We start from the raw sequence: 23,413 nt of genomic DNA, 5'->3' as shown, positions 1-23,413 counted from the left end.
TCCAGGAGCTGTCTCAAAGGTTTGGAGGTCCCATCCTAGACCTCTTTGCCAGTCTGGGAAAGAGGGCCTCTGGTGGCTCAGCAGACTAAGTCTGTCTGTTATTAATACAGCTGCTTGCAATTACTGCAAGTTCAAGTCCCACCAGACCCAAGGTTGACTCAGCCTTCCATCCTTTATAAGGTAGGTAAAATGAGAACCCAGATTGTTGGGGGCAATAAAAGTTGACTTTGTATATAATATACAAATGGATGAAGACTATTGCTTAACACAGTGTAAACCGTGCATAGCTAATCAATTAAAGAAGGGCGGGATATAAATTTAAATTTAAAAAAAATTAAATTAAAAAAAAAGGCTAGAGAACGCACAACTGCTGAGATTCTTCTCCCATTTTCCAAGTCCAGGAGTGGAGGGTCACAATGCCCTTCGCTGCCAATGGCCTCAGGGGCTTCTCTATGTGTTCCCGCCTATTCTGCTTATTCCAAGGGTGCTTTGAAAGATGTTGGTTGAACGAGTAGAGATTCTTCTCATCACTCCTCATTGGCCTCGCCAATCATGGTTCGCAGATCTGATTAGCCTCTCCGTGTCCAGTCCATGGAGGAATCCACCGGACAGGATTTCTCTCAGCCAAGTGGTCGTTCGCCACCCGGAGCCCCAATGGTTCCATTTGACCATCTGGCACTTGAGAGGGTCCTCCCTGAGCAAGGCTAACCTTTCCAGAAAGGTGATCCGCACAATGCAGGCGTCAAGATGTGCATCGACAAACCAGATTTATGATGCTTCCTGGCGAGCTTTCTGTTGATGGTGTGCAAAAGAGCATGTTGATCCTGCTTCAGCTTCAGTTTCTGAAGTGCTGGGGTTTCTGCAAGTGGGGCTGGACAAAGGTTTAGTTCCCACTACTTTATGTCGACAAGTGGCTGCCTTATCAACGATACTTACTTGTGACTCTCACCATTCCGTCTCAACATTCGAGGGTTTGTTGTTTCTTTCAAGGAGCTGCCAATCTCAGTCCTCCTGTGGTGCATCGTTACCCTATGTGGGATCTGTCTCTTGTCCTTCAGGCTCTGACGTCTTCTCCGTTTGAGCCGCTGGGATCTGTCAGTCTTTGTTTTCTGACTCTCAAGGTTGCCTTTCTTCTAGCAATTACATCAGCTAGGAGAATATCGGAACTGGCGGCTTTATCTATCTGTAAAGACCTGTGTATTTTCCATACTAACAGAGTAGTCTTACATATGGACCCGGCTTTTCTGCCCAAGGTAAACTCTTGGTTTCACCGGGCACAGGAGCTCATTTTCCTGATTTTTGTCCAGATCCACATCATCCAATGGAAGTCAGATGGCATACGCAGAGCCCTCTGTAGGTACATCAAACGGACGGCTGCCTTTCGTCGGACTGAAACCTTGTTTGTATCCTTTCACCCCTCATCTATGGGTCAGAAAGTTTCCTTTTCTACGGTGGGTTGGTGGGTGAAGGCTTGTATCGCCAAAGCACATGAGCTCAAGGCCAAACATTTACCTTGATGCATTTTGGCCCATTCTATTTGCAGCGCAGCCATCACAGCTGCATGGGCCACTCAAGCATCAGTTTTGGACATCCTTCGTCAGACATTACAAATTGGACACCTTTGCCTCTGCGGAGGCATCTTTTGGAAGGAGAGTTTTGCAAAGTGTAATTTCCACCCAGGACCAGGGGATCAGTCAGGTTCCCACCCAGAGTCCGTATGCTTGGGTATGTCATTCCAACCTGCCCTGTAGGCTACCTGATCCTGGCAGGGGTGGGCGTTCTTTCTTTTGTCTCCTTCTACTACAGATTCTTGGATGACTACACCTTTGTGAAAAAGACTGAAGACCCAGGAAACAGGAGGCGTGGTCATGGAAAAGAAAAAAATTATACTCAGTCTTGAGCAAATAGATGAGAGATTAACCCATATGTGGAATGTCTCCGTAGCACCCTGAAAATGGACATTCAGGTAAGTCAGTGTCCATTCTAATTGTGCCCTTATCCCTCCAAAACAACATACCATATTTTTCGGAGTATAAGACGCACCACAGTTTTTGGGGAGGAAAATAAGAAAAAGGCTGATTAGCAGGTGGATTGGCCTCCCGGAATACCCCCAAACAGCTGTTCCCAGAGGTGAATTTTAGCAACAGGTTCCTTGGTTGTGAGCTCTGTGCCTTGCTTTTTTTGGCATTTTTTCCCTGCCTCTGAAACTCTGTTTCAGAAAAAACTCTTTTCTGCCTCTGAAAGCCTCCAAAACAGAACTTCAGAAAAAAAGCCTCTGAAGCTCTGTTTGAGAGCTTCTTTTCTGAAGCTCTATTTGGGGGCATTTTTTTTGAAGCTCCATTTGGGGGCTTCTTTTTTGAAGCTCCATTTCTGATGCTTTTTTTAGCCCCTGAAACTTTCGTTTGAGAAGCTGGGTGGGGCTACATTCGGAGCAGGGGTGAAATCTAAAAATTTTCCCTACCGGTTCTGTGGGCGTGGCTTAATTGGTGGGTGTGGCTTGGTGGTCAGATGACTGGGTGGGCGTGGCCAATAACAATAAATAATAAAAATAATAAACAAAGTATACAAAACAATAAGAGGTACCAAAAACCAACTTTCACACTTTACACACACACACACAACACACAACTCACACACACACACACACACACACACAAAATGCCACATACAGCTTTGTGAGATTTTTTGTAGTTAGAGTGAAACACTACAGAAACACAGAAATCTCAGAAAGCTGCACAAATATTTTGTTATTTTATTTTATTTATATTTTTAGATAAAAGCAGTTAAATTTAAAACTTCCTTTTAAATTTAGACATAGCAATTTAAAGTTAATTGCTATGTCTAAAAAAAAACTCTTTAAAAAAACCCCAATTAACTATTTTTTAAGCTCCCCCCACAAGTTACTTACCCTATTCAAGGGACAAGGCAGGCAGATTGAGTTGCTCATCAATGAGACGGATTGCAGGCAGGCAGATTCAGTTGCTAGCTGATGCAATTGATTCTAGCAGCCGAAGCAAAGCAAGGCAGGAGCAAGCCCGAAAGAAGCAGCAAGTAGGCAAGTGGGGACCTGGCGATTGGATGGCCTGAGTCGGCCTGAGAGAAACATCTCTAGCAGATCTGGCTTCCAGCCCATTTCTGTTCGATTCTTTCAGAGTCACTGAGTTTTTTGACCAAAAAATTTCTTTTTTCTAATTAGGAAACATACTTTTCCTAATTGCTTTAGTCTAGCAGAGCCACACCGGTCTACTTGCCTTTTTTGGGAGTGCACCAGTCTACCTTCTTTAAAAATAGAGGCACGGTCTACTAATTGGCTTTTTTTAGGAGCGCACCAGTCTACCTTCTTTAAAAATAGAGGCACTACTAGCCGCCTACAGTGCTGATCAGCTGTAGTGCGGCCATATGAAGCGCCGCGGCAGTCATTTAAGGCCGTTTGCAGCTATATCACCACCGAGAACTTCAGGAACAGAGAAGAGGAACAGCGAGGCGTGGGCGGTGTGGGGGAGGGCAGGGATTTTTGCTATCGGTTCTCCGAACTACTCACCCCCATCGCTACCGGATTGCGCGATCTGGTCTGAACCAGGAGCATTTCACCCCTGATTCGGAGTATAAGACGCACCCAGATTTTCACCCTCTTTTGGGGGGGGAAAGGTGCGTCTTATACGCTGAAAAATATGGTATATATTGTGTCCCACTCCTCCGCTGACGGCCGGGTCAGGGAAATCCGAATCAGGTGTGCCTCTGCAGCTCTGCCAAAGTCCTAGCAAAGTCCTCAGGGCAGGCAGGAGACCAGAAAGTGACTTCAGCAAGATATGTTTAGACTTTGCCTGACTCAGAGAATGCCAGAAAGCAGATCCTTTATATAGGCCATGGGGTGTGGCTCCATGACTCAGCACTTATCCAGGCCTGCCCCTCCCTTCCTTCTGTTGCCTCCGCCTATCAAGTCTTCTGACGCGAGGGTCACTCCAATCAGCAGCTGTTGGTAATTGACCTTCCTCAGGCTCACATGCTGTGGAGGAGGGGGAGGGGTCTAGTTGCTCCGTTTGCCTGGGCATGGAGCCAGAGCTGGGGGCTGGAGATACTTGCTCTTCTTCAGCCTGTCTGGGCATGGAGCCAGGGCTGGGGCCGGGAGGACATTCTTTAGCGTTCGGAAGCAGATAAGCAGACCCCGGCTGCGGTGAGAGCGGGCAAGACACAACATATATATACATACAGTAGGTTTATTCCCTTTGCCTTCTATCAACACTGATTTTATAAAATCCCCCTATATTTCATTATAATTGTTTGCTTTGATCATCCCTTTTTTAAATTTAATTTCTGTTGTTAATTTATCATTTGTTGCCATAGTCCAAATTTCATTATACCACTCATTTCTTTGAATATCCCAATTTCATCCCCAATATTTCGCCATCACTAATTTAGCTGTCATTATCAAATTTATAATCAATTCCTTTTTTGTTTCATTTATATCCCGTTTTTCCACCAGCAACAGTAATGCAATTCTTGGTGACATGTCTAATTTTACATTCAAAAGAGCTCTAATTTCTCTAAACACCATGTCCCATATTTTTGTGCACTATCACAATCCCACCACATATATGTTCCAACCTCTTTCTTGCATCTCAAACAAATATTTGTATATTTACCATCTATTTGATTTAATTTACATGGTGTTAGGTATCACCTCCATATCACTTTATATCCATTTTCTTTGAGATATTCTCATATACTCTTCTATTCCAAATATTTTTCCAAACATCATTTATTTCTCCTAAATCTGATTCCCAAATTAATTTTAAGCCTTTTGCCTGCTCTTCTATTTCAATTAATATTCTATATATTTTCCCCATTCTTCCTTTACCTATATATTCTTCATTTACCTCACATTCTTTTATAATCATTTCAAATTTTGTTAATTGTCTATCTTTCTCCTTGAATCTTTCTTCCACTTTTATCCATTTCTCTTAATTGTATTAAATTCAACCAATTTAATTTAATATCTGCTAAAACGTTCTTTAGTTGTGTTATATTCTTTATCTTATTCTTCCAGTCTTCCCATTTATATATCTGATTTTTTAAAAATTTACTAATCCTTTCTTTCAGTTCAATCTTATGGAATTTCTCCATTTTCACCACTGGTGTTAATGGAGAAATTCCTGGCATTAGCCGATATCTCCATTTATTCCATAATTCTATCAAAAAATTTATTGCTTAACTGTTGCTTAACATAGTGTAAGCCGCCCTGAGTCTTCGGAGAAGGGCGGGATATAAATGCAAATAAAAAAAAGGGATTTTAAATCCTCCTAGCAATTTTTGTAATATCCTTTTTAAACCAATACATTTCTACAGGAACATCTATTTCCCTTAATTCTTTCAACTCTATATCCCTCCATATTAAATCTCTAGTTACTACTATAATATCTGGAACCACCTTTAATTGATTAGCTATGCAATAATTTCTAATAATTGTGAGACCCAGCCCACCCTTTTTTAATGGTTCATACCATAATGCTTTACTTATTCTTGCTCTCTTACCTCCATTACAATATACCTCCATCAACCTCTGTATTTGCTTTCATTCATGATCCGAAAATTTAATAGGGATCATCCAAAACAAAAAAATAATTTTTGATAAAACTTTCATTTTTATCATTGCAATTCTTCCAAACCATGATAATTTTATTTTCTCATATTTATCTATTTTATCTTTTTTTAACTTTTCATAATTTAGTTTCTTTAACTCTTGAATATTTTTTGGGATGTCAATACCTAAATATTTAATACTATCTACTATTTTTAATTTATATTTTCCTTTCAATACCTCTTCTTCTTTACTATGGTTATATAACATCATTTCTGATTTTTTCCAGTTTATTTGTAAGCCATTATATTTCCCAAATTCATTCAGGTGTAAATATATTCTCTCTATAATAACTATGGGATTTTGAAATGTTAATAATGTATCATCTGCAACTAAATTGATTTTAGTTTTCTTCTGTACACCAATTCCTTTAATCAGTGAATTTGCCAAAATCTCCATCAATAATGCAAATAAAACTTGGGATAAAGAGCAACCCTGTCTCGTTCCCCGGCTTAAGGTTATTGTCTCTGTTACACCATCATTTATGGCTGTGCTCGCTTTATTCTGTGAATGTATTTGATTTATCATTGTCTATTTATTGTCTATTTTTTCCTAAAACCTAACTTTTCTATTAATATCTTCAATGTAGGCCAGTCCACACAATCAAAAGCCTTAAATACATCTAATGCTAATACACCTGCCTTTAATTTTTGATTCTTTATATAATAACCTATGCTTAATACCCTTCTTATATGTCTGACATTTGTTGGCCCCACATTGGTGATTTTTAGTTCTCTATAAATATATTCAATCTATTTGCCAATATTGTTGTAAACATCTTCGCGTCCTGATGAATAAGGGATATTGATCTATATGATCCTGGGTTTGTATGGTCTACCTGGTTTCGCTATCAATACTATCAAGGATTGATTCCAGGAACATGGAATATTCTCCTGCAAGCTCCCAGGAATGGCCAAGAATGGGTTGAATCGTCTGTTTCCTGTTGAGACTGAGCTGTCTGTTTCCTTTAGCCATGCCTCCTTCCTCCACCTTCCTGCCCCAGCTTCGGCTTGGTCTTAACCTGAACGAGACATTTCAAAGCATTCCTGGTCACTTGTAGACTTCAGAATCGTGAGATTTTTTTTTTCTTTCCTTCTTTTCTAAATTGTCCTTTTTATTGCATTTGAAGGCAGCGTCTGGCTTTTCTAATAGTGGCTGGCCACCGCGTGTTTCAAGATCGGCTTGGAGATAAGGGCTGTGCAGCTGCAGGCTCACAGTTTCCAGCAGCCAATCGCTTGGAGCAGGAAACCAGCAGGATCGTCGGATTTCCCTCCTTAAGGCTATCAGCAGCCTGGATTGAGGCTGAGAATAGAGCATCTGGCTTCCTTTGTATAGCCAGCTGGGCCACATGAGCCGTCGGAGGCTCCAATTTAGATCTCAGGAGCACGATTGAAGTCTCTGCCTAGCTTTTGCTAGGCACACTCGTCCCCAGAGGCTTCAGGGGCTGAATTGGAAGGATTGCTTGCTTCAGAGCCGGGTGAGTAATTGCGGGCCCAATTCCCTCGCTGGAGCAAGAAGGAGTCCCTGCCTAGTTTTGGCTAGGCATACTCAGCGGCAGAGACCTCAGGAGAAGTATGGAGTCCCTGCCCAGTGGCTGCTGGGCATATCCAGGAGCCAAAGCTTCAGTGGAGGCCATTGGAGTCCCTGCTTAGTTTAGGATAGGCATACTCAACTTGCCTCTGCTAGCCTGGTAGGCTTTAAGTCCCTGCCTAGTCTCGGATAGGTATACTGATTGCAGGAGGCCTTTGAGCTACAGGAGGTTACAAACAGTTTTCTGTAAAGTTTGCATTTTTTAAAACTGCAAAATGGCGGGAAGAGCTGCTGGGCAAAGATCCAAGAAACAACCTTCCAGTAATTCAACTGTGGATACAAATGTTGCCACCCTCCAGGAGGCCACACCCCATTCTGGGGCCCAGGGGAAGCAGAAGCAATCTAAAGCTTCTGAAAAAGATGCCAGCAGGAGACATAAAGCTCTGGAGAAACAATTTCAAAGAGCTGAAAAAGAGCAGCCCCAGCAAGCCCCTAACAGGGCTGAAAGGGATAATTCCTGCCCTGGTTCTACTGAGAGGTTGCTGACTCATCAGCCTGTAATTGCCCAACCTTCGTCTCTGGAGGGAGCAAGCGAGCATTCTTTTAACTTGTCTCCTAATACTGATTCTGCTTTTGTGCAAGATTCTGTTTTTTACCCAGCTTCTACTGCTGCTGCATCTCAATCTTCCATCTCTACGAAGGAGGTCTCAAACTGCAGCTGGCTTAAGACAAGGTGAGGCCTGTATTTCTGATTTACCTGCTGATTTTAAATTGCTCATTGCGCAGACAGTCTCTCAAGCAATTGAAAATAAATTGCGCAGTATCCCTAAGCATGTAGCCCCTCCAGTGGAGGCTTCCACTAGTCTCCCACAAGGAGAGCATGTAACAAGGGACCAGTCTATTGGCAGGAGTCCCCATCCCAGGATGGATCTTCTGATGGAGAGGATTCACTAATACAAAAAGGAAGTCAAGGTGAAGTAGACTTGTCAGAGGATGAAGGGTCAACTCCCGATGTGCTGGCTTTCTCAGGACTTTTTCCTCCTGCTATGTTTAAATCTATTCTGCACAAGGCTCGGGTGACTGCAGGGATGAGATTAGACCCCTCACTCAGCACACTGGGACTTACAAGTCCCAGTGATCATCTTTTCTCCAAACCGGCCACTGTGCAGGAAGATGTTCCGGCTCCAGAATTGTTCATTGATGTGGTGCAACAACAATGATCACAGCCAGGGTCCTTCCCTACTCCAAGCGGCCTTGACCACCATTTTTACCATCTAGCACAAGCATTGGAGGACCATCTGCAATTGCCCTAGGTCGATTTGCCAGTGGCATCAATTATCTCTCCCTCATTAGTATCAGGAGATATAGCGGAGGGACTGAAGCCAAAAAATTGGAGTTGACATTGCACAAGGTGACCAGTCCTCAGGCTGGATGATTAAGGCCACATCTGCAGCCTCATTTTTTAATTTCACCATTGCAACAGAGGGTTCCACCTGGTGACACCGGGCTCTACCACGACCTAAATAAATTGATTGCCGCCACACAATTTTCTGTGGATGCAACCTTATCTGCAGCTAAGTATGCATCTAGAGCACTAGCCCCTTCCGTAACATTGAGGAGGATGCTTTGGCTCGGCAACTGGCAGGTGGATGCCAAATCCAAATGGCGGCTGGCCTCAGCCCCTTATAAGGCAGGCACCCTTTTTGGGGAGGCTCTGGAACCAGTCCTGATTGGCATCAATAGATCCTACGGATGCTTATCTCCATGTACCAATCCTGGCACATCGCCAGTATCTTTGCTTTTGCTTCAAACATACTACTAATATAGGGCCTTGCCCTTCGGACTAGCGTCGGCGCCCCAGGCCTTCACCAAGGTTCTGGCAGTGCTGGTGGTTTGCCTTTGATCAATACATTGCTACTTAGACAACATTCTTATGCAAGCATCCTCCTTCGACGAAGCCAGGAAAGCATTGCAGACAACGATCACTGTTTTACAATAACACGGGTTCTCCGTGAACTTTCCAAAGAGTCAGCTGGTTCCAACCATGAGGCTCTTGCACTTGGGGATGGAAATCGACACCAGGCTGGGGCAGGTCTTCCTCTTCCAAGACCGCAAGGACAACCTAACTGCTCTGCTTCGACAGGTAAGCTCAGAACGTCGGGTTCCCATTGCTATACAAGCCAGGGTGTTGGGGATGTTTGTGTCATGAATCTCAATAGTGTCATGGGTGAGGCTGCATGCCAGCACCCTTCACTGGTTTTGCTCGCGTACCAACAGTCAGGCAGTAGCAGCTCACGGGCCAAGGTGAGCGTTCCCCCAAATATATTACACCCCTTTTTGGCTGGGGAGCCCACCTTCAGGGCCACATGGCTCAGGACCGCTGGACTCCAGTGGACCTGCTGGAGTTTCGGGCAGCACAGCTTGCCCTTCGCCACTTCAAGTACAGCACCAACACGTTCTCATCCTAATAGACAACGTAACAGCCAAGGCACACATAAATCGTCAAGGAGGCACTCACTCCAGGAGCCTCATGGCAGAGGCAGAGCTCTTGGGAGGTGGGGGGAGAAGCATTTGCTTTCTCTTAAAGTGGAGCATAACGTGGGGACGGCAAACACACAGGCAGACAGCCTCAGCCGGTCCATAGTGGACAGTGCAGAATGGAGATTACTTCCCAATCTTTTTCAGGAGCTGACAGTCAGATTCGGTCAGCCAGTAGTGGACTTGTTTGCTTTCCAGCAAAATGCTCAGCTTCCTCAATATTTCACCAGGTTCCCATCACAGGGGGCAGAAGGGACTAACGCCTTAAGCAACCCTTGGCCCAAGGGTCTACTTTATGCTTCCACTCATTCAGGCAGTCATACTGAGGGTAATACAGGAGCAGGTGGAAATCCTTTTAGTTGCCCCCCCCCCCACTGGCCCAGACGCCCGTGGTTTGTGGACCTAGTGGGCCTCTCAGTGTCTCGGCCCTGGAGGATTCCCCAGGAGAGGATCTCCCTCAGCCAGGGGGTCTTACAACATCCAGAGTCTCAGTGGCTCAACTTGACCCTCTGGCGGAAGGGAGACTCCTGAGGAAACGTGGGTCATTAGAACCATCCAGACTTCCCACAGGTCATCTATGAATCGTATTTACGATTCAACATGGACAGCATTAGTCAAATGGTGTGGGTTTCGGAACCTTGATCCCACCTCTACTGCAGTACTACATGTTCTAAAATTTTTGCAGAATGGGCTGGACAAAGGTCTGTCACAACACCCTTTGTCAACACGTTGCAGCACTGTCCACGATCTTGCAGTATGGGAAGAGATTATCATTGGCTCATGAAACTGTTCTTAGAAGGTTTATCAAGGGGACGGTTAACCTCAGACCACCGGTAGTCGATAGATACCCCACATGAGATTTATCTAAAGTACTCCAGGCCCTGACATCAGCACCTTTCGAACCCTTACGGACAGTGAGTTTATGATTCTTAACATTCAAGGTTGCAATTTTGATGGCTATCACTTCTGCCAGACAAATTTCCAAACTGGCAGCTCTTTCAGTCCGACAGGGTTTGTGCATTTTCCATCCTAATAGGGTAGTCCTTCGGATGGATCTCTCCTTCATCCCTAAGGTAAACTCCAGGTTCCATAGTGCCCAGGAGGTTATCTTGCTTGATTTCTGCCCAGGACCTTCCCATGCCCTGGAGCGCAGTTGGCACACTTAGGATGTTAGGAGGGCTGTTTAAGATCTATATCAAGAGGACATCCAACTCTCATCGGACAGAAGCACTCTTTATGTCTTTCCATCCCTCTTTCCATGCCATCCCTCTTTCCATCCCTCTTTCCACCCCTTCTACCATAGGCTGTTGGTTGCAGGCTTGCATTGCAGTGGCCTATCAGGTCCAGGCCTTACCAACCCCTAGGGGGGTAACGGCCCATTCCACTTGCAGTGTTGCCACCTCTGCAGCATGGGCAACGCAGGCCTCTATGAGGACATCTGCAGAGCCGCCACCTGGGCTTCCCCCTCACCCTTTATACTTCATTACAAGGTTGACGTCTATGCTTCGGCTGAGGCATCATTTGGGTGAAGGGTATTACAACATGTACATGGAGATGCTACAGGTTCTGGCCAAGCGGCTTCCCACCCGTGATTGGGGGAGGCTTTGGTAAGTCCCATTCTTGGCCACTCCTGGGAGCTTGCAGGAGAATGGGCGTTGGTCCTACCGTGATACGCCCTTTCTCTGCGTCGTCCCAGGAGTGACCAAGCCCTAACCTGCTTTTTCGCTTGGCCTGTGGTCCGGGAACTAATTCTTGCATGGTTTGAGTTGTCTTTACAGCTACGTCCTCGCCGAAACTGGGGTAGGAAGGTGGAGGAAGGAGGCGTGGCTTAGAGAAACAGACAGCTCGTTCTCAACAGGAAACAGACGATTCAACCCATTCTTGGCCACTCCTGGGACGACGCAGAGAAAGGGCGTATCACGGTAGGACCAACGCCCATTTTCCCCTTCCATTATTTTATTAAACATCTTCATCTTCGGCACCAATAGCCCTTTAAATTTTTTATCCTATTCTACGCCTAATCCAGCTAACCGTGGTGCCATACCTATTTTCAATTTATTAATAACTTCCACCAATTCCTTCTCTTCTAATTTTGATTCCATTATTTCTTTATCGTATTCTTGAATTTTACAATTTAAATTCTTTTCTATATATGCCTGACTTTCATTCACATTTATGTCATTTCCCTTATATACAGTCATGGCTAAAATTGTTGGCACCCCAGAATTTTTTCCAGAAAATCAAGTATTTCTTACAGAAAAGTATTGCATTAACACATGTTTTGCTATACACATGTTTATTCCCTTTGTGTGTATTGGAACAAAACAAAAAAAGGCAGGGGAAAAAGCAAATTGGACATAATGTCACACAAAACTCCAAAAATGGGCTGGACAAAATTATTGGCACCCTTTCAAAATTGTGGATAAATAAGATTGTTTCAAACCTGTGATGCTCCTTTAAACTCATCTGGGGCAAGTAACAAGTGTGGGCAATATAAAAATCACACCTGAAAGCAGTTAAAAAGGAGAGAAGTTCACTTAGTCTTTGCATTGTGTGTCTGTGTGTGCCATACTAAGCGTGGAAAACAGAAAGAGAAGAGAACTGTCTGAGGACTTGAGAACCAAAATTGTGGAAAAATATCAACAATCTCAAGGTTACAAGTCCATCTCCAAAGATCTAGTATTGCCTTTGTCCACAGTGCGCAACATTATCAAGAAGTTTGCAACCCATGGCACTGTAGCTAATCTCCCTGGGCGTGGACGGAAGAGAAAAATTGCTGAAAGGTTGCAACACAGGAGAGTCCGGATGGTGGATAAGCAGCCCCAAACAAGTTCCAAAGAAATTCAAGCTGTCCTGCAGGCTCAGGGAGCATCAGTGTCAGCGCGAACTATCCGTCGACATTCAAATGAAATGAAACGCTATGGCAGGAGACCCAGGAGGACCCCACTGCTGACACAGAGACATAAAAAAGAAGACTACAGTTTGCCAAAATGTACTTGAGTAAGCCAAAGTCCTTCTGGGAAAACGTCTTGTGGACAGATGAGACCAAGATAGAGCTTTTTGGTAAAGCACATCATTCTACTGTTTCCCGAAAACGGAATGAGGCCTACAAAGAAAAGAACACAGTACCTACAGTGAAATATGGTGGAGGTTCAATGATGTTTTGGGGTTGTTTTGCTGCCTCTGGCACTGGGTGCCTTGACTGTGTGCAAGGCATCATGAAATCTGAGGATTGCCAAAGGGTTTTGGGTCGCACTGTAGAGCCCAGTGTCAGAAAGCTGGGTTTGCTCCGAGATCTTGGGTCTTCCAGCAGGACAGTGACCCCAAACATATGTCAAAAAGCATCCAGAAATGGATGGCAACTAAGTGCTGGAGAGTTCTGAAGTGGCCAGCAACGAGTCCAGATCTAAATCCCATTGAACACCTGTGGAGAGATCTTAAAATTGCTGTTGGGAAAAGGCGCCCTTCCAATAAGAGAGACCTGGAGCAGTTTGCAAAGGAAGAGTGGTCCAAAATTCTGGGTGAGAGGTGTAAGAAGCTTATTGATGGTTATAGGAAGCGACTGATTTCAGTTATTTTTTCCAAAGGGTGTGCAACCAAATATGTTAAGGGTGCCAATAATTTTGTCCAGCCCATTTTTGGAGTTTTGTGTGACATTATGACTTCTTCTATTTCTTTATGTAACCTATTATAAAACTCTCTTTGATTTATATTAGGTGCGTACAAGTTTGCTCTTGTCCATAAATCAAGCCTTGAATTATAAGAAATCTTCCCATTTTATTTATTTAATTAATTTATTTATTTATTTATTAATAAATAAATAAAATAAATAAATAAATAAATAAAATTATAAGAAATCTTCCCATTTCATCCCTTTTTATGGCTTTTATCATAAATTCACATATTTTAGCTACAATGATTACTCTTGCTTTTGATGTACCAAATGCCTTTTCATATACATCAGCCCAGTATAACTTAAGTTCATTCACCCTTTCTTTCTTTTGATGTGTTTCTTGTAAAAATACAATATCTATTTTTCTTTGTTAATTGATTTTTCAATTCTTGCTCGTTTATATTTCCCCCCCCCCAAGCCAGGTACATTCCATGTAGCTACCTTCAATGATTTCCCCATCTATTCCCATATTACATATTCCCTTTGGTCTCCATATGTGCTCTAACATATGTTGTAACACATATCCCTTAATATAACTATTACAAATATTTATATACTGTCTCTACAGCGAATTTGTAATTCCTCTTGCTTCAGCCAACCTCCCTTTCTCCCGTAGATGTTCTTTCTTCTTCTCCATCTCCCTTCTTGAGAATTTCAACATCTCATTCATTTTCTGGATTTGCTCCATGAACTCTTCTTTATTGATGATTCTGAGCTCCCTTAATTTCTCCATCACCTCCTCCTTTGTTTCAACTCTGTAAAATCTTCCACCATATGGAAATCTCAAAAAAACTGCATGATTCCAGCTATAATTAATATTTTTCTTCAATAATTGACAAACTTGATGTATCTCTCTCCTCCATTGTAAAGTCTCACTAGTTAAATCTGGAAAAACTTGTATCTGACGACCCACAAACACTATCAACGCCATATTTCACAATTTAGAATAGAATAGAATAGAATTTTTTATTGGCCAAGTGTGATTGGACACACAAGGAGTTTGTCTTGGTGCATATGATCTCAGTGTACACAAAGAATTTAGTAAATAGTTTGACAGTGTTGAGGGAATTATTTGTTTAGCAGAGAGATGGCATTCAGGGAAAAACTGTTCTTGTGTCTAGTTGTTCTAGTGTGCGGTGCTAAATTTAATCAGGATAACGAACAAGCTCTTTGTATAATTGGACTGACACTGAGTGACCAGAAGCTAGTTCATATTCGTGGTGAAGATTCTGCTGCTAGGTGTTGGAACAATTTAAAGAGAATTTAGTTCGTGATAGTGTGAGTGCACACATACACCTTACACGTAAACTGTTTAAAATCTGTCTTCTTAAAGGTGGAGATATGTTAGTTCATTTGGACTTTTTGATGAGAACTTTTCAAGAGCTACGCGAAAAGGAACTAATTTTTTCAGAGTTGCAACAGGTTTATATTATTCTTTCTTCTTTGGATGAAAGTTATGATGACTATGTTTCTTTACTGGAGGTTTTGACCAGAGATGAACTAATATCGACTGGCATAACCGGAAGATTGTTGGAAGAGTCCAAAAGTAGGCAAGAAAAAGAACAACTAAGAGAGAGACAACCACAGGAAGAAAGATTGTCTTCAACTGCCTATATTGTTAAAAGATATTTTTCTTGTGGGGCTACGGGTCATATAGCTAAATATTGTCCTAAGGGTAAGAAAATGACTGTTAGTAATAAAAAGAGGACCAAAAAAGGAAGTTAATTTAGCTATATCTATTTCCACTACTAGGGACGCGGTGGCTCAGGGGCTAGGACATTGAACTTGTCGATCGAAAGGTCGGCAGCTCAGCGGTTCGAATCCCTAGTGCTGCCGTGTAACGGGGTGAGCTCCCGTTATTTGTCCCAGCTTCTGCCAACCTAGCAGTTTTGAAAGCACTTAAAAATGCAAGTAGAAAAAATAGGGACCACCTTTGGTGGGAAGGTAACAGCGTTCCGTGCGCCTTTGGCGTTGAATCATGCTGGCCACATGAGACGTCTTTGGACAGCGCTAGCTCTTTGGCTTTGAAACAGAGATGAGCACAACCCCTTAGAGTCGGCAACAATTAGCACATATGTGCGAGGGGAACCTTTACCTTTAGTTCCACTACTGTAAACCATGGTTTGTGGGTAGTTGATAGTGGTGCATCGCAATCTATTACTAGAAGTATAGATAAGTTTGTAAAACTTACTACTAGTAAACATGTATCGTTAGCCAATGGATGGAAAATGAAAGTAGCTGGAGAAGGTATTGCATATTGTTCATTTATAAATGAGCAGTTACCAATGTTGTATATACCTAAACTAAAATCCAACTTGTTAAATCATTATTATAGGTTGGATTTATAGTAACCTTTAGGGGAGATAAATGTTTAATTGAAAAGGATGGTAAATGTGTTACTGCAAAGTTAGAAAATGATTTGTTTATATTGAAAGATGTTCCAGCAATTGTGGCTAATGCTAACTTGGTTTATGACAATAAGATGAATGTATTCATTTACTTCATCGACATTTAGGACGTATGAATTTTAAGGTATTGAAAAGTACAGTAGAATTATCTGAGGGGATAAAGTTAAAACCATGTAATCAATACCTCAATTGTAATGCCTGTAATCAAGAAAAAAAGCAAAGTAACCCCAGCAAACCGAGTGAATGGATTTAAAACTAAAAGACCATTAGAAGTAGTTTTTGCTGATATAATTGGACCTAAACAACCCAGTTTGGGTGGAGCCTGCTATATCTTAAGCATTGTTGATCATTTCTCTAGATATGGTTTCTGTTACTTGATGAAAATAAAGTCTGAAACATTTCAGCGTATGTCAAATTGGCTAATATTTGTTGAGAGAAAACAGACACATAAGGTGGTTTGCTTCGTAACAGATAATGGTACCGAGTTTACCAATCTAAGAGTAGAGAATATGTTGCAGGAGGTAGGTATTGAACATAAACTTTCTTATAGACCACAACATAACGCTTATGTAGAACGCAGAGGTCAAACACTGCAAGCTATTGCTAGGTCTATGTTAGCAGATTCTGGTTTGTCAGAAACACTTTGAGGTGAAGCCATAATGTGTGCTAACCATGTTTTAAACAATGTAGTTAATTCATCTACTGGTGAATTACCATTTAAACTTTGGCATGGTAGAAAACGTAATCTAAGCTATCTGCATACATTTGGTGCTCCTGCTTGGATTCATATACCATCGCAATTAAGGCGAAAGGGACAACAAAGAGCAAGGAAAATGTTTTTTGTTGGGTATGAATCTAACCACAGATCATTTAGATTTTGGGCACCAGGTACCACTAGCATTTATTGTAGTGCTAGTTCAAAATTCCTGGAGCATGAAGCTTGGGATAAGCTTGAGCAAGCTGATTACAGAAATGATATTATTATTGATAATCAAATGTTCAGTAATACCCCTGAAGATGAAATAGATGATGTAGAAACTACTGTAAAAAGAGAAGAAGATTTAGGGGAGGAATTAGATGAAATACCAGTTATGAGTCCTGTATTACCTAGAAGATCTACTAAGGTAAGACATCAACCCGACAGATATCAAGCAAGTATGGTTTGTCAAGTAAATATAAAACCTTCTAACTATGATGATATCAAAATGTATCCTGAAAAGGATCAAATAGCTTGGAAGGAAGCTATGGATAGGAAACTTAGTTAAATCGTTAACTGAGTTAGATGTATATGAAAATGTTCAGTTACCACCAGGAGAACGGTTACCGTATATACTCGAGTATAAGCCGAGTTTTTCAGCACGTTTTTTGTGCTGAAAAGCGCCCCCTCGGCTTATACTCGAGTCTACGTCTCGATGTACTTCGGGAACCCCGCACAGGAGACGCCAAAGAGGCGGCGAGATCGTCCGGCGGGATTTGCCCAAGGCTGAGCAGTTCGCCGCGCGGACCCGAGCCAAGCCGGTCCCAGTCCAGCCCCTTCCTCTTGCAGCGAGTCCTTTCTACCGCAGGCAGCTAGCTCTCGTTAGTGCGCGCGCACGCGTACTTATTCCTATGTGGACACACACGCGCACACCCCCTCACGCACAATTACCCACGCCTCCTTTTCGCAGAACCAAAAATAGCCTCGCGTGCTTATTGCGCCCCCAGCCACCCACTCCCTACTCCATTCTCTTTCTCTTCCGAGCCTGCCAAGAGCATCTTGCGAGTGGGCAGGAAAGGCCTTTTTGTGTGTGCGTGTGTGCGCCTGTGTGCCCTAGTCCCCTTGCTTCTCTTCGGCGGCGCTGGAAGAGAGAGAGAGAAAGGAGGGGCCGTTCCTCCCCTTCTTTCATTCTTTCATTCTCTCTCTCTCTCTCTTTCTTTCTTTCTTTCTTTCGCCTGGCCGAACTGCTTTTGACGGCGCTGCGCGGAGGCGCTTGGCCGTCTTTGGAGAGAGAGAGAGAAAGCCGGGTGAGGGGCGGCTACAAGCCGGTCCCGGGAAAGCGGGATGGTTCCCGTTCGCCCTGGCCTCCGTCCTCCGATCTCCTGCGCTGGGAGCGAGCGAGCGAACGGCTTCGGGCACCGCCGACTTTGGCCCTTTAGCAAGGAGGAAGGTGGGAGGGAAGCGGAGCTGCCGGCTGTGGCGCTCCGCTCGGAGCCGCCGCCGCCGTCGCCGCCGCCTGGAAGAGGGAGGAGGTGACCTTCACGCGCGGAGAGGGTGGGGGATGGGGGGGTTGAGGAGCGTGCAAGAGGAGCAAGCGTGGAGGAAGAGGAGGAGGCGACGGCCCCGCCGGGACAGCGCGGCTTCTAAGACCAGCCCACGCTCCGAAGAGGGAAAGGGAGCGAGTGGGTGGGTGGCTGGGACGAGACCCCCACCACAAACACACACACACACGCCCCGTGAGACGTCTTGCTTGCATGTCACACACACGCACCGCTCGCTGGGGAAAAAAAAAAAGGATGGATGGAAGGAAGGAAGGAAGGATGGATTGATGGATGGAGGCGACCGCTTTGAAGCGCAACCCTTCTCCCGCAACTAAGGGGGGGGGTCAATGTTTTCCCCAATCCTAGGGTGTGGGGAAACAGTCATTCTTTCTTCCCCCCTAGTCTCTCCCGAGATCGCACTGCAGCGTCCATCATCCCCAGCCGGCAATCTGAGCTCGTGCCATCGATGTGGTCCTTGAACTTCCCCCTCCTTGTTTCTAACCCAGCCTAGGATGGCCGGCGTGGAGGGTGTGGTGGTGGTAAAACGGCCAGGAGAAAGCTTTCGCTCTTTTCGAGAGGTCCTCTTGGAAGGCTGCCTTGGAAAGGGAAAGTGGGGAGGGGGCAGAGATTTCTTCCTCTCGGGTCCCCTTGGAAGGCTGGGTTGGAAAGGGAAAGTGGGGAGGGGGCAGAGATTTCTTCCTCGGGTCCTTCTAGAGTCCTTGAGAAACTGATATCATACAAGGTTAATAAATTATACTCCTCCTCCTCATTGATGAGTTTTTCATCCTGAAATTGATTGAAACATTGTACCATCATATGCTGCCATAGTATAGTGTTAACAACATCTGTAAAGATGATATATGAGCATGACACTAAGTTTTTTCTATATTTCCCCCTTTATTGAAAAACTTCCATCATGCTTCTTTCTGAAAACAAAGGTCATTATAATATACCTCATTATATATTTGATTTGATGATATTTCAGTTAATAAATACCATTTAAGGTGTTAAGCTTCTTTTCTTTTTCAGCAGCAAAGTGAATTACAACTTTAAAGAACTTTATTACTTTATATTCATTTATTTTAAGTATAGATTTTAGATTTTTAAACAAATATGTTTAGAGCTTTTATATCTTTCAAGTTATTCAAATTATCCCCTCAGCAGGTATATAATGGCATCCAATTCCAATATCATGTTGGGGCTTTTGAGCAAGGGAGGAGGAACGCGAGCACCGCCTTTCGCGCTGGCATTCCGGGATTTCCCTTTGTTTAGAGCTGGGAATCCTCCTTCCCCTTTTGCACTTTTATTGTTTTTCGTTCAAATAAATATTCATGTTATTTTACTTGGCTCTATCTTTATTTTTTACATTGACCAGTAGCTGCCTCATTTCCCACCCTAGGCTTATACTCGAGTCAATAGTTTTTCCCAGTTTTTTTGTGGTAAAATTAGGTACCTCGGCTTATATTCGGGTCGGCTTATACTCGAGTATATACGGGTAATTGGTTGTAAATGGGTTTATAAGTTAAAGACAGGTGCTGATGGAACTGTAACCCATAAAGCACAATTAGTCGCTCAAGGTTTTTCTCAGTCTGAAAGAGACTATGATGAAGTTTTTGCTCCCAGTTTAAGGGCACCCACATTGAGAACAATGTTAGTGTGGGCAGCGAAGAATGATTATCATATCACTCATATAGATGTTGAGACAGCATATTTACATGCACCTTTACATCACAATATCTATGAAAAAGCCATTAGGTGTAAGAACGGATGAATGAACTGATTGCTGGAAATTAAAAAAGAGCCTTTATGGTTTGAAGCAATCAGGGTTAAAAGAGTGTCTGGAATGATGGTATTCAATGCTGAAATAAAGTCTACAAAGAGAACCCTTGCGTAGGTCTTTGGAGATTCAAGATGTTGTAAGATGTAGTGCAGAGCCATATTAACAGCATCATCTGTTGATCTGTTTGCTCGGTATGCAAATTGCAAGGGGTCTAACAGTGGATCCATGATGGTTTTCAAGTAGGAAAGCACTAGCCTTTCAAAGGTTTTCATGACTACAGATGTTATAGCAACTGGTCTATAGTCATTCATTTCCTTGATGGTGGGCTTCTTCAGCACTGGGATGATAGTGGAGCGTTTGAAGCAAGAAGGAACATAACATATCTCTAGTGATTTATTGAAGATATGGGTGAAGATGGGGGCCAATTGGTCAGCACTGACTTTTAAGCAAGAAGGAGTTACCTTGTCTGGGCCTAGAGCTTTTTCTGGTTTTTGTCTGTGAAATAGGTCTTGCACTTCCTTTTCTGTGATCACTAGGGGTTGTGAACCCAATGAGTTGGGGTCAGTTGTAGGAGGCTTGGCTGTTGTTGGTGAGTCTGAGATGGGGGTTGTGGAGATAGGTGGCTGTAGTTTTCTTTCAAATTTGCAGTAAAACACATTCAGGTCAGGCTTCCTTTCAGGCTTTTCTGTAGGCTTCCTCTTTGGAATGACGTAGCTGCTTAAGTTTAGCTGTGAACCAAGGTTTGTTGTTACTGTATATTCGCAAGTTCCTGGTCGGTACACATAGCTGACATATGATGTTACAGTATCTGTGAGTTCATCCAGGTCTGCAGAGATATCTTCAAAAATATTCCAGTCAGTGCAGTCAAAGCAAGCCTGTAGCTTTAACTTTCCCTCCTCAGTTCAGGTCTTCACTGATTTAATTGTTGGTTTTGTAGTTTTAAGTCTTTGCCTGTAAGCAGGTACAAGGTGAATCATGCAATGATCAGAGTGTCCTACAGCTACTTATGGTAAAGACCGATAAGCATCTTTTCATGTTGTGTAGCAATGGTCTAAAGTATTCTTGCCTCTAGTGGGACAATTGACATGCTGAAAGTATTTTGGTAGCTCTTTCCTTAAATTTGCCTTGGTAAGATCTCCCAAAATAATGGCCAGTGAATTGGGGTATTTGATTTTAGCTTCCATAATTTGGTCAGCTAGAGTTCATAATGCCTTCTGTACACAGGCTTGTGGTGGGACATAAACAGCAATTAGAAGAAATGAGGAAAATTCACGAGGCAAATAGTATGGTTTGCAGTTGATAATTAATGTCTCTAAGTTTTTGTTACAGAATTTATATATTATAGTTATATCCTGAGACCAACTGTTTTTGATATATAAGCATAAGCTTCCTCCCTTCTTTTTACCAAATGTTTCTGCAATTCTGTCTGATCGTTGAATCTGAAATCCTGGGATATGAAGGATGCTATCTTCAATTGATTCATTTAACCAGGTTTCAGAGAAGCATAGGGCTGTTGAATTGTAAAAATCAGAATTGTATCTGTTTAAAAGCAATATTTCATCCATGAACATATGTTGGTTAGGAAAATTGAAGGCAGAGGAGTTTTATTTTTCCTATTCCTTAATCTGTTTAAAATTCCCACCCTTTTACTTCTCCTTCTCCGTTTCTTCCATTTGGTTTTTTGGTAATCCATGGCTCTGGGGAAATTGCTTCTTCCTGTTTAGAATCTCCTCCACATTTGTAAAGGTGAGGTGGGGTGTTGAGATCACAGAAAGCTGCTCCTTGAAGAAACGTTGCTTAATTTTTAGCAAATGGTCTTGTGAGTAAGAAATCTGTAGTGAGTCGCAGTGAATAATTAAAAATAAAGAAACCATTAGAGAGCATTTCACCTAGGCAGCCTTCGGCGGCGCCAGTAATGGAAAATTGCTGATGAATTATCCATTACTGAGATACAGTTTTACATATAAGTCATTGTAATCTCTGGATATTTAATTAAAATAATGAAGAATTGAGTGATATCCCTTTATTCAGGAACAAATAGTATTACTTTTGTCTACTTCATGGTTGCATGTCTGTGTTGTCAGAGGCAGCATTCCATAGGTGGGCAGAACCAGCACCTAAAGTATACTTGGTTTTTTTGAGGGTGAAATTTTTAATAAATTAAATGAACACTTAAGTCTTCAACATTTTAGAAACCCATTTTGCTTTCTAATATCTCCCCAACAAACCAAGATGCTAAAATATATTTTGGGCCCACCAATTTGGGGATCATAGAAAGGATGCTACCTTTGGTCAAATTCTATGGGTTGCAGTTTTGTTCCATTAGTTTATATACTGTATTACTTACTCTATTAGTCAGCTTCAATAAATATGTGAAGCACTATAGACCCAGTATCTTTCACCAATGACTGTCTCTAATGAGCTGGATTTGAAAGATAGTAAAATAACATATATAAAGGTAGGAATATACTGTGTATGTGTGCACACATTACAGATTTACCGTATTTTTTAGAGTATAAGACACACCTTTTTCTGCAGAAAAAAAGGGTGAAAATCTGTGTGCGTCTTATACACCGAATGTAGCCCCGCCCACCCACCGGCCCCCACCCTTTGGAGGTTCTCGGCCTCTGTGCGTCACATTTTCTGGCAGTTCCTGGCAGCGGGGATCCTCACTTCCACTCAGATTTTGATAACGAGCAGCACAGACCTTTTTATCCATTTAAAACAAACCCTATCACTACGCGCATTTAACTGGAGTGGGTGGGGTGGGGGATGATTTTCATGGGGACAGAAGGGGGACTGAAATCAAATGAGAGATTTGAATGTAAAAACAGTATTCTATAAAATATATGGTGACAGAGAACACAATGAATTAATTCCCTTGCTATTATGCTTTTTAGGGTATATGCATTATGTGTGAATGTGATAGCTTTGGATGTTCCCTAAGGTCATTGCTTAGCATTGTTAAAAAGAAAGAAGTACATTATGCCATATTTTAAACTTTAGTACTGGGAAATACTAGTTATTCTGCAAACAAAAATCTGTAATTTTCTTATGTATTAATGTGTGTGTGCTTGGAATTAATGGTGTACACATTTAATCTTTGAATTATAGGTTTGTTACAAACAGATAATATTTTTTGAAAAATATTTAAAAATAAACATTAAGTTTCAATTTTCCAAGTTCCTGTTCTTTCTAAAGCAACAAACTGTAAACATATTGAGACTCTAATTTATCTAATATGAAATAGTTAATAATGTCTACTTTTTTATTTTATACCCCCATATATAAATTCCCCCCATGCCATCACTCTGCTAAACAACTAATTTCCACAACACTATCAAACTATCTAAAAAGGCAATATTACATAATTATTCTTATCTCTATTATTTATCTCCTTATCTTATGACTATAACTTCGTTGCTTATCACTATTGTTGTATTTACATTGAGAGCTTACGCACCAGAAACAAATTCTTTGTGTGTCTAATCACACTTGGCCGATAAAGAATTCACTTCTGTTCTACTCTACTCTACTTTACTCATTCTATTCTATATATGAACATAAAAAGAAAACAGGTACACCCAGATTGAATACAGTAGGGAACA

General features: G+C 42.4%; 1 protein-coding gene across 3 annotated transcripts in view; it reads left to right on the top strand.

Annotated features, from left to right (window-relative positions):
• The window catches only part of YAF2 (YY1 associated factor 2), a 153,986-nt gene that overhangs the window by 49,275 nt on the left and 81,298 nt on the right, over positions 1-23,413 (top strand). For 2 of the 3 annotated variants that reach the window (XM_058190143.1, XM_058190141.1), the window contains exon 3: positions 11,485-11,628. The exons of the other annotated variant lie outside the window; for it this stretch is intronic. In XM_058190143.1, the coding sequence (XP_058046126.1) occupies positions 11,485-11,628 (144 nt within the window). The remainder of the gene's footprint in view (positions 1-11,484; positions 11,629-23,413) is intronic. 3 annotated transcript variants of the gene reach the window in all.

The sequence above is a fragment of the Ahaetulla prasina genome, chromosome 7 (assembly GCF_028640845.1).
Source record: "Ahaetulla prasina isolate Xishuangbanna chromosome 7, ASM2864084v1, whole genome shotgun sequence".
NCBI lineage: Eukaryota > Metazoa > Chordata > Lepidosauria > Squamata > Colubridae > Ahaetulla > Ahaetulla prasina.
The sequence above is the reverse complement of the archived record's forward strand: the minus strand, read 5'-3'. Positions and strand labels throughout refer to the sequence as shown.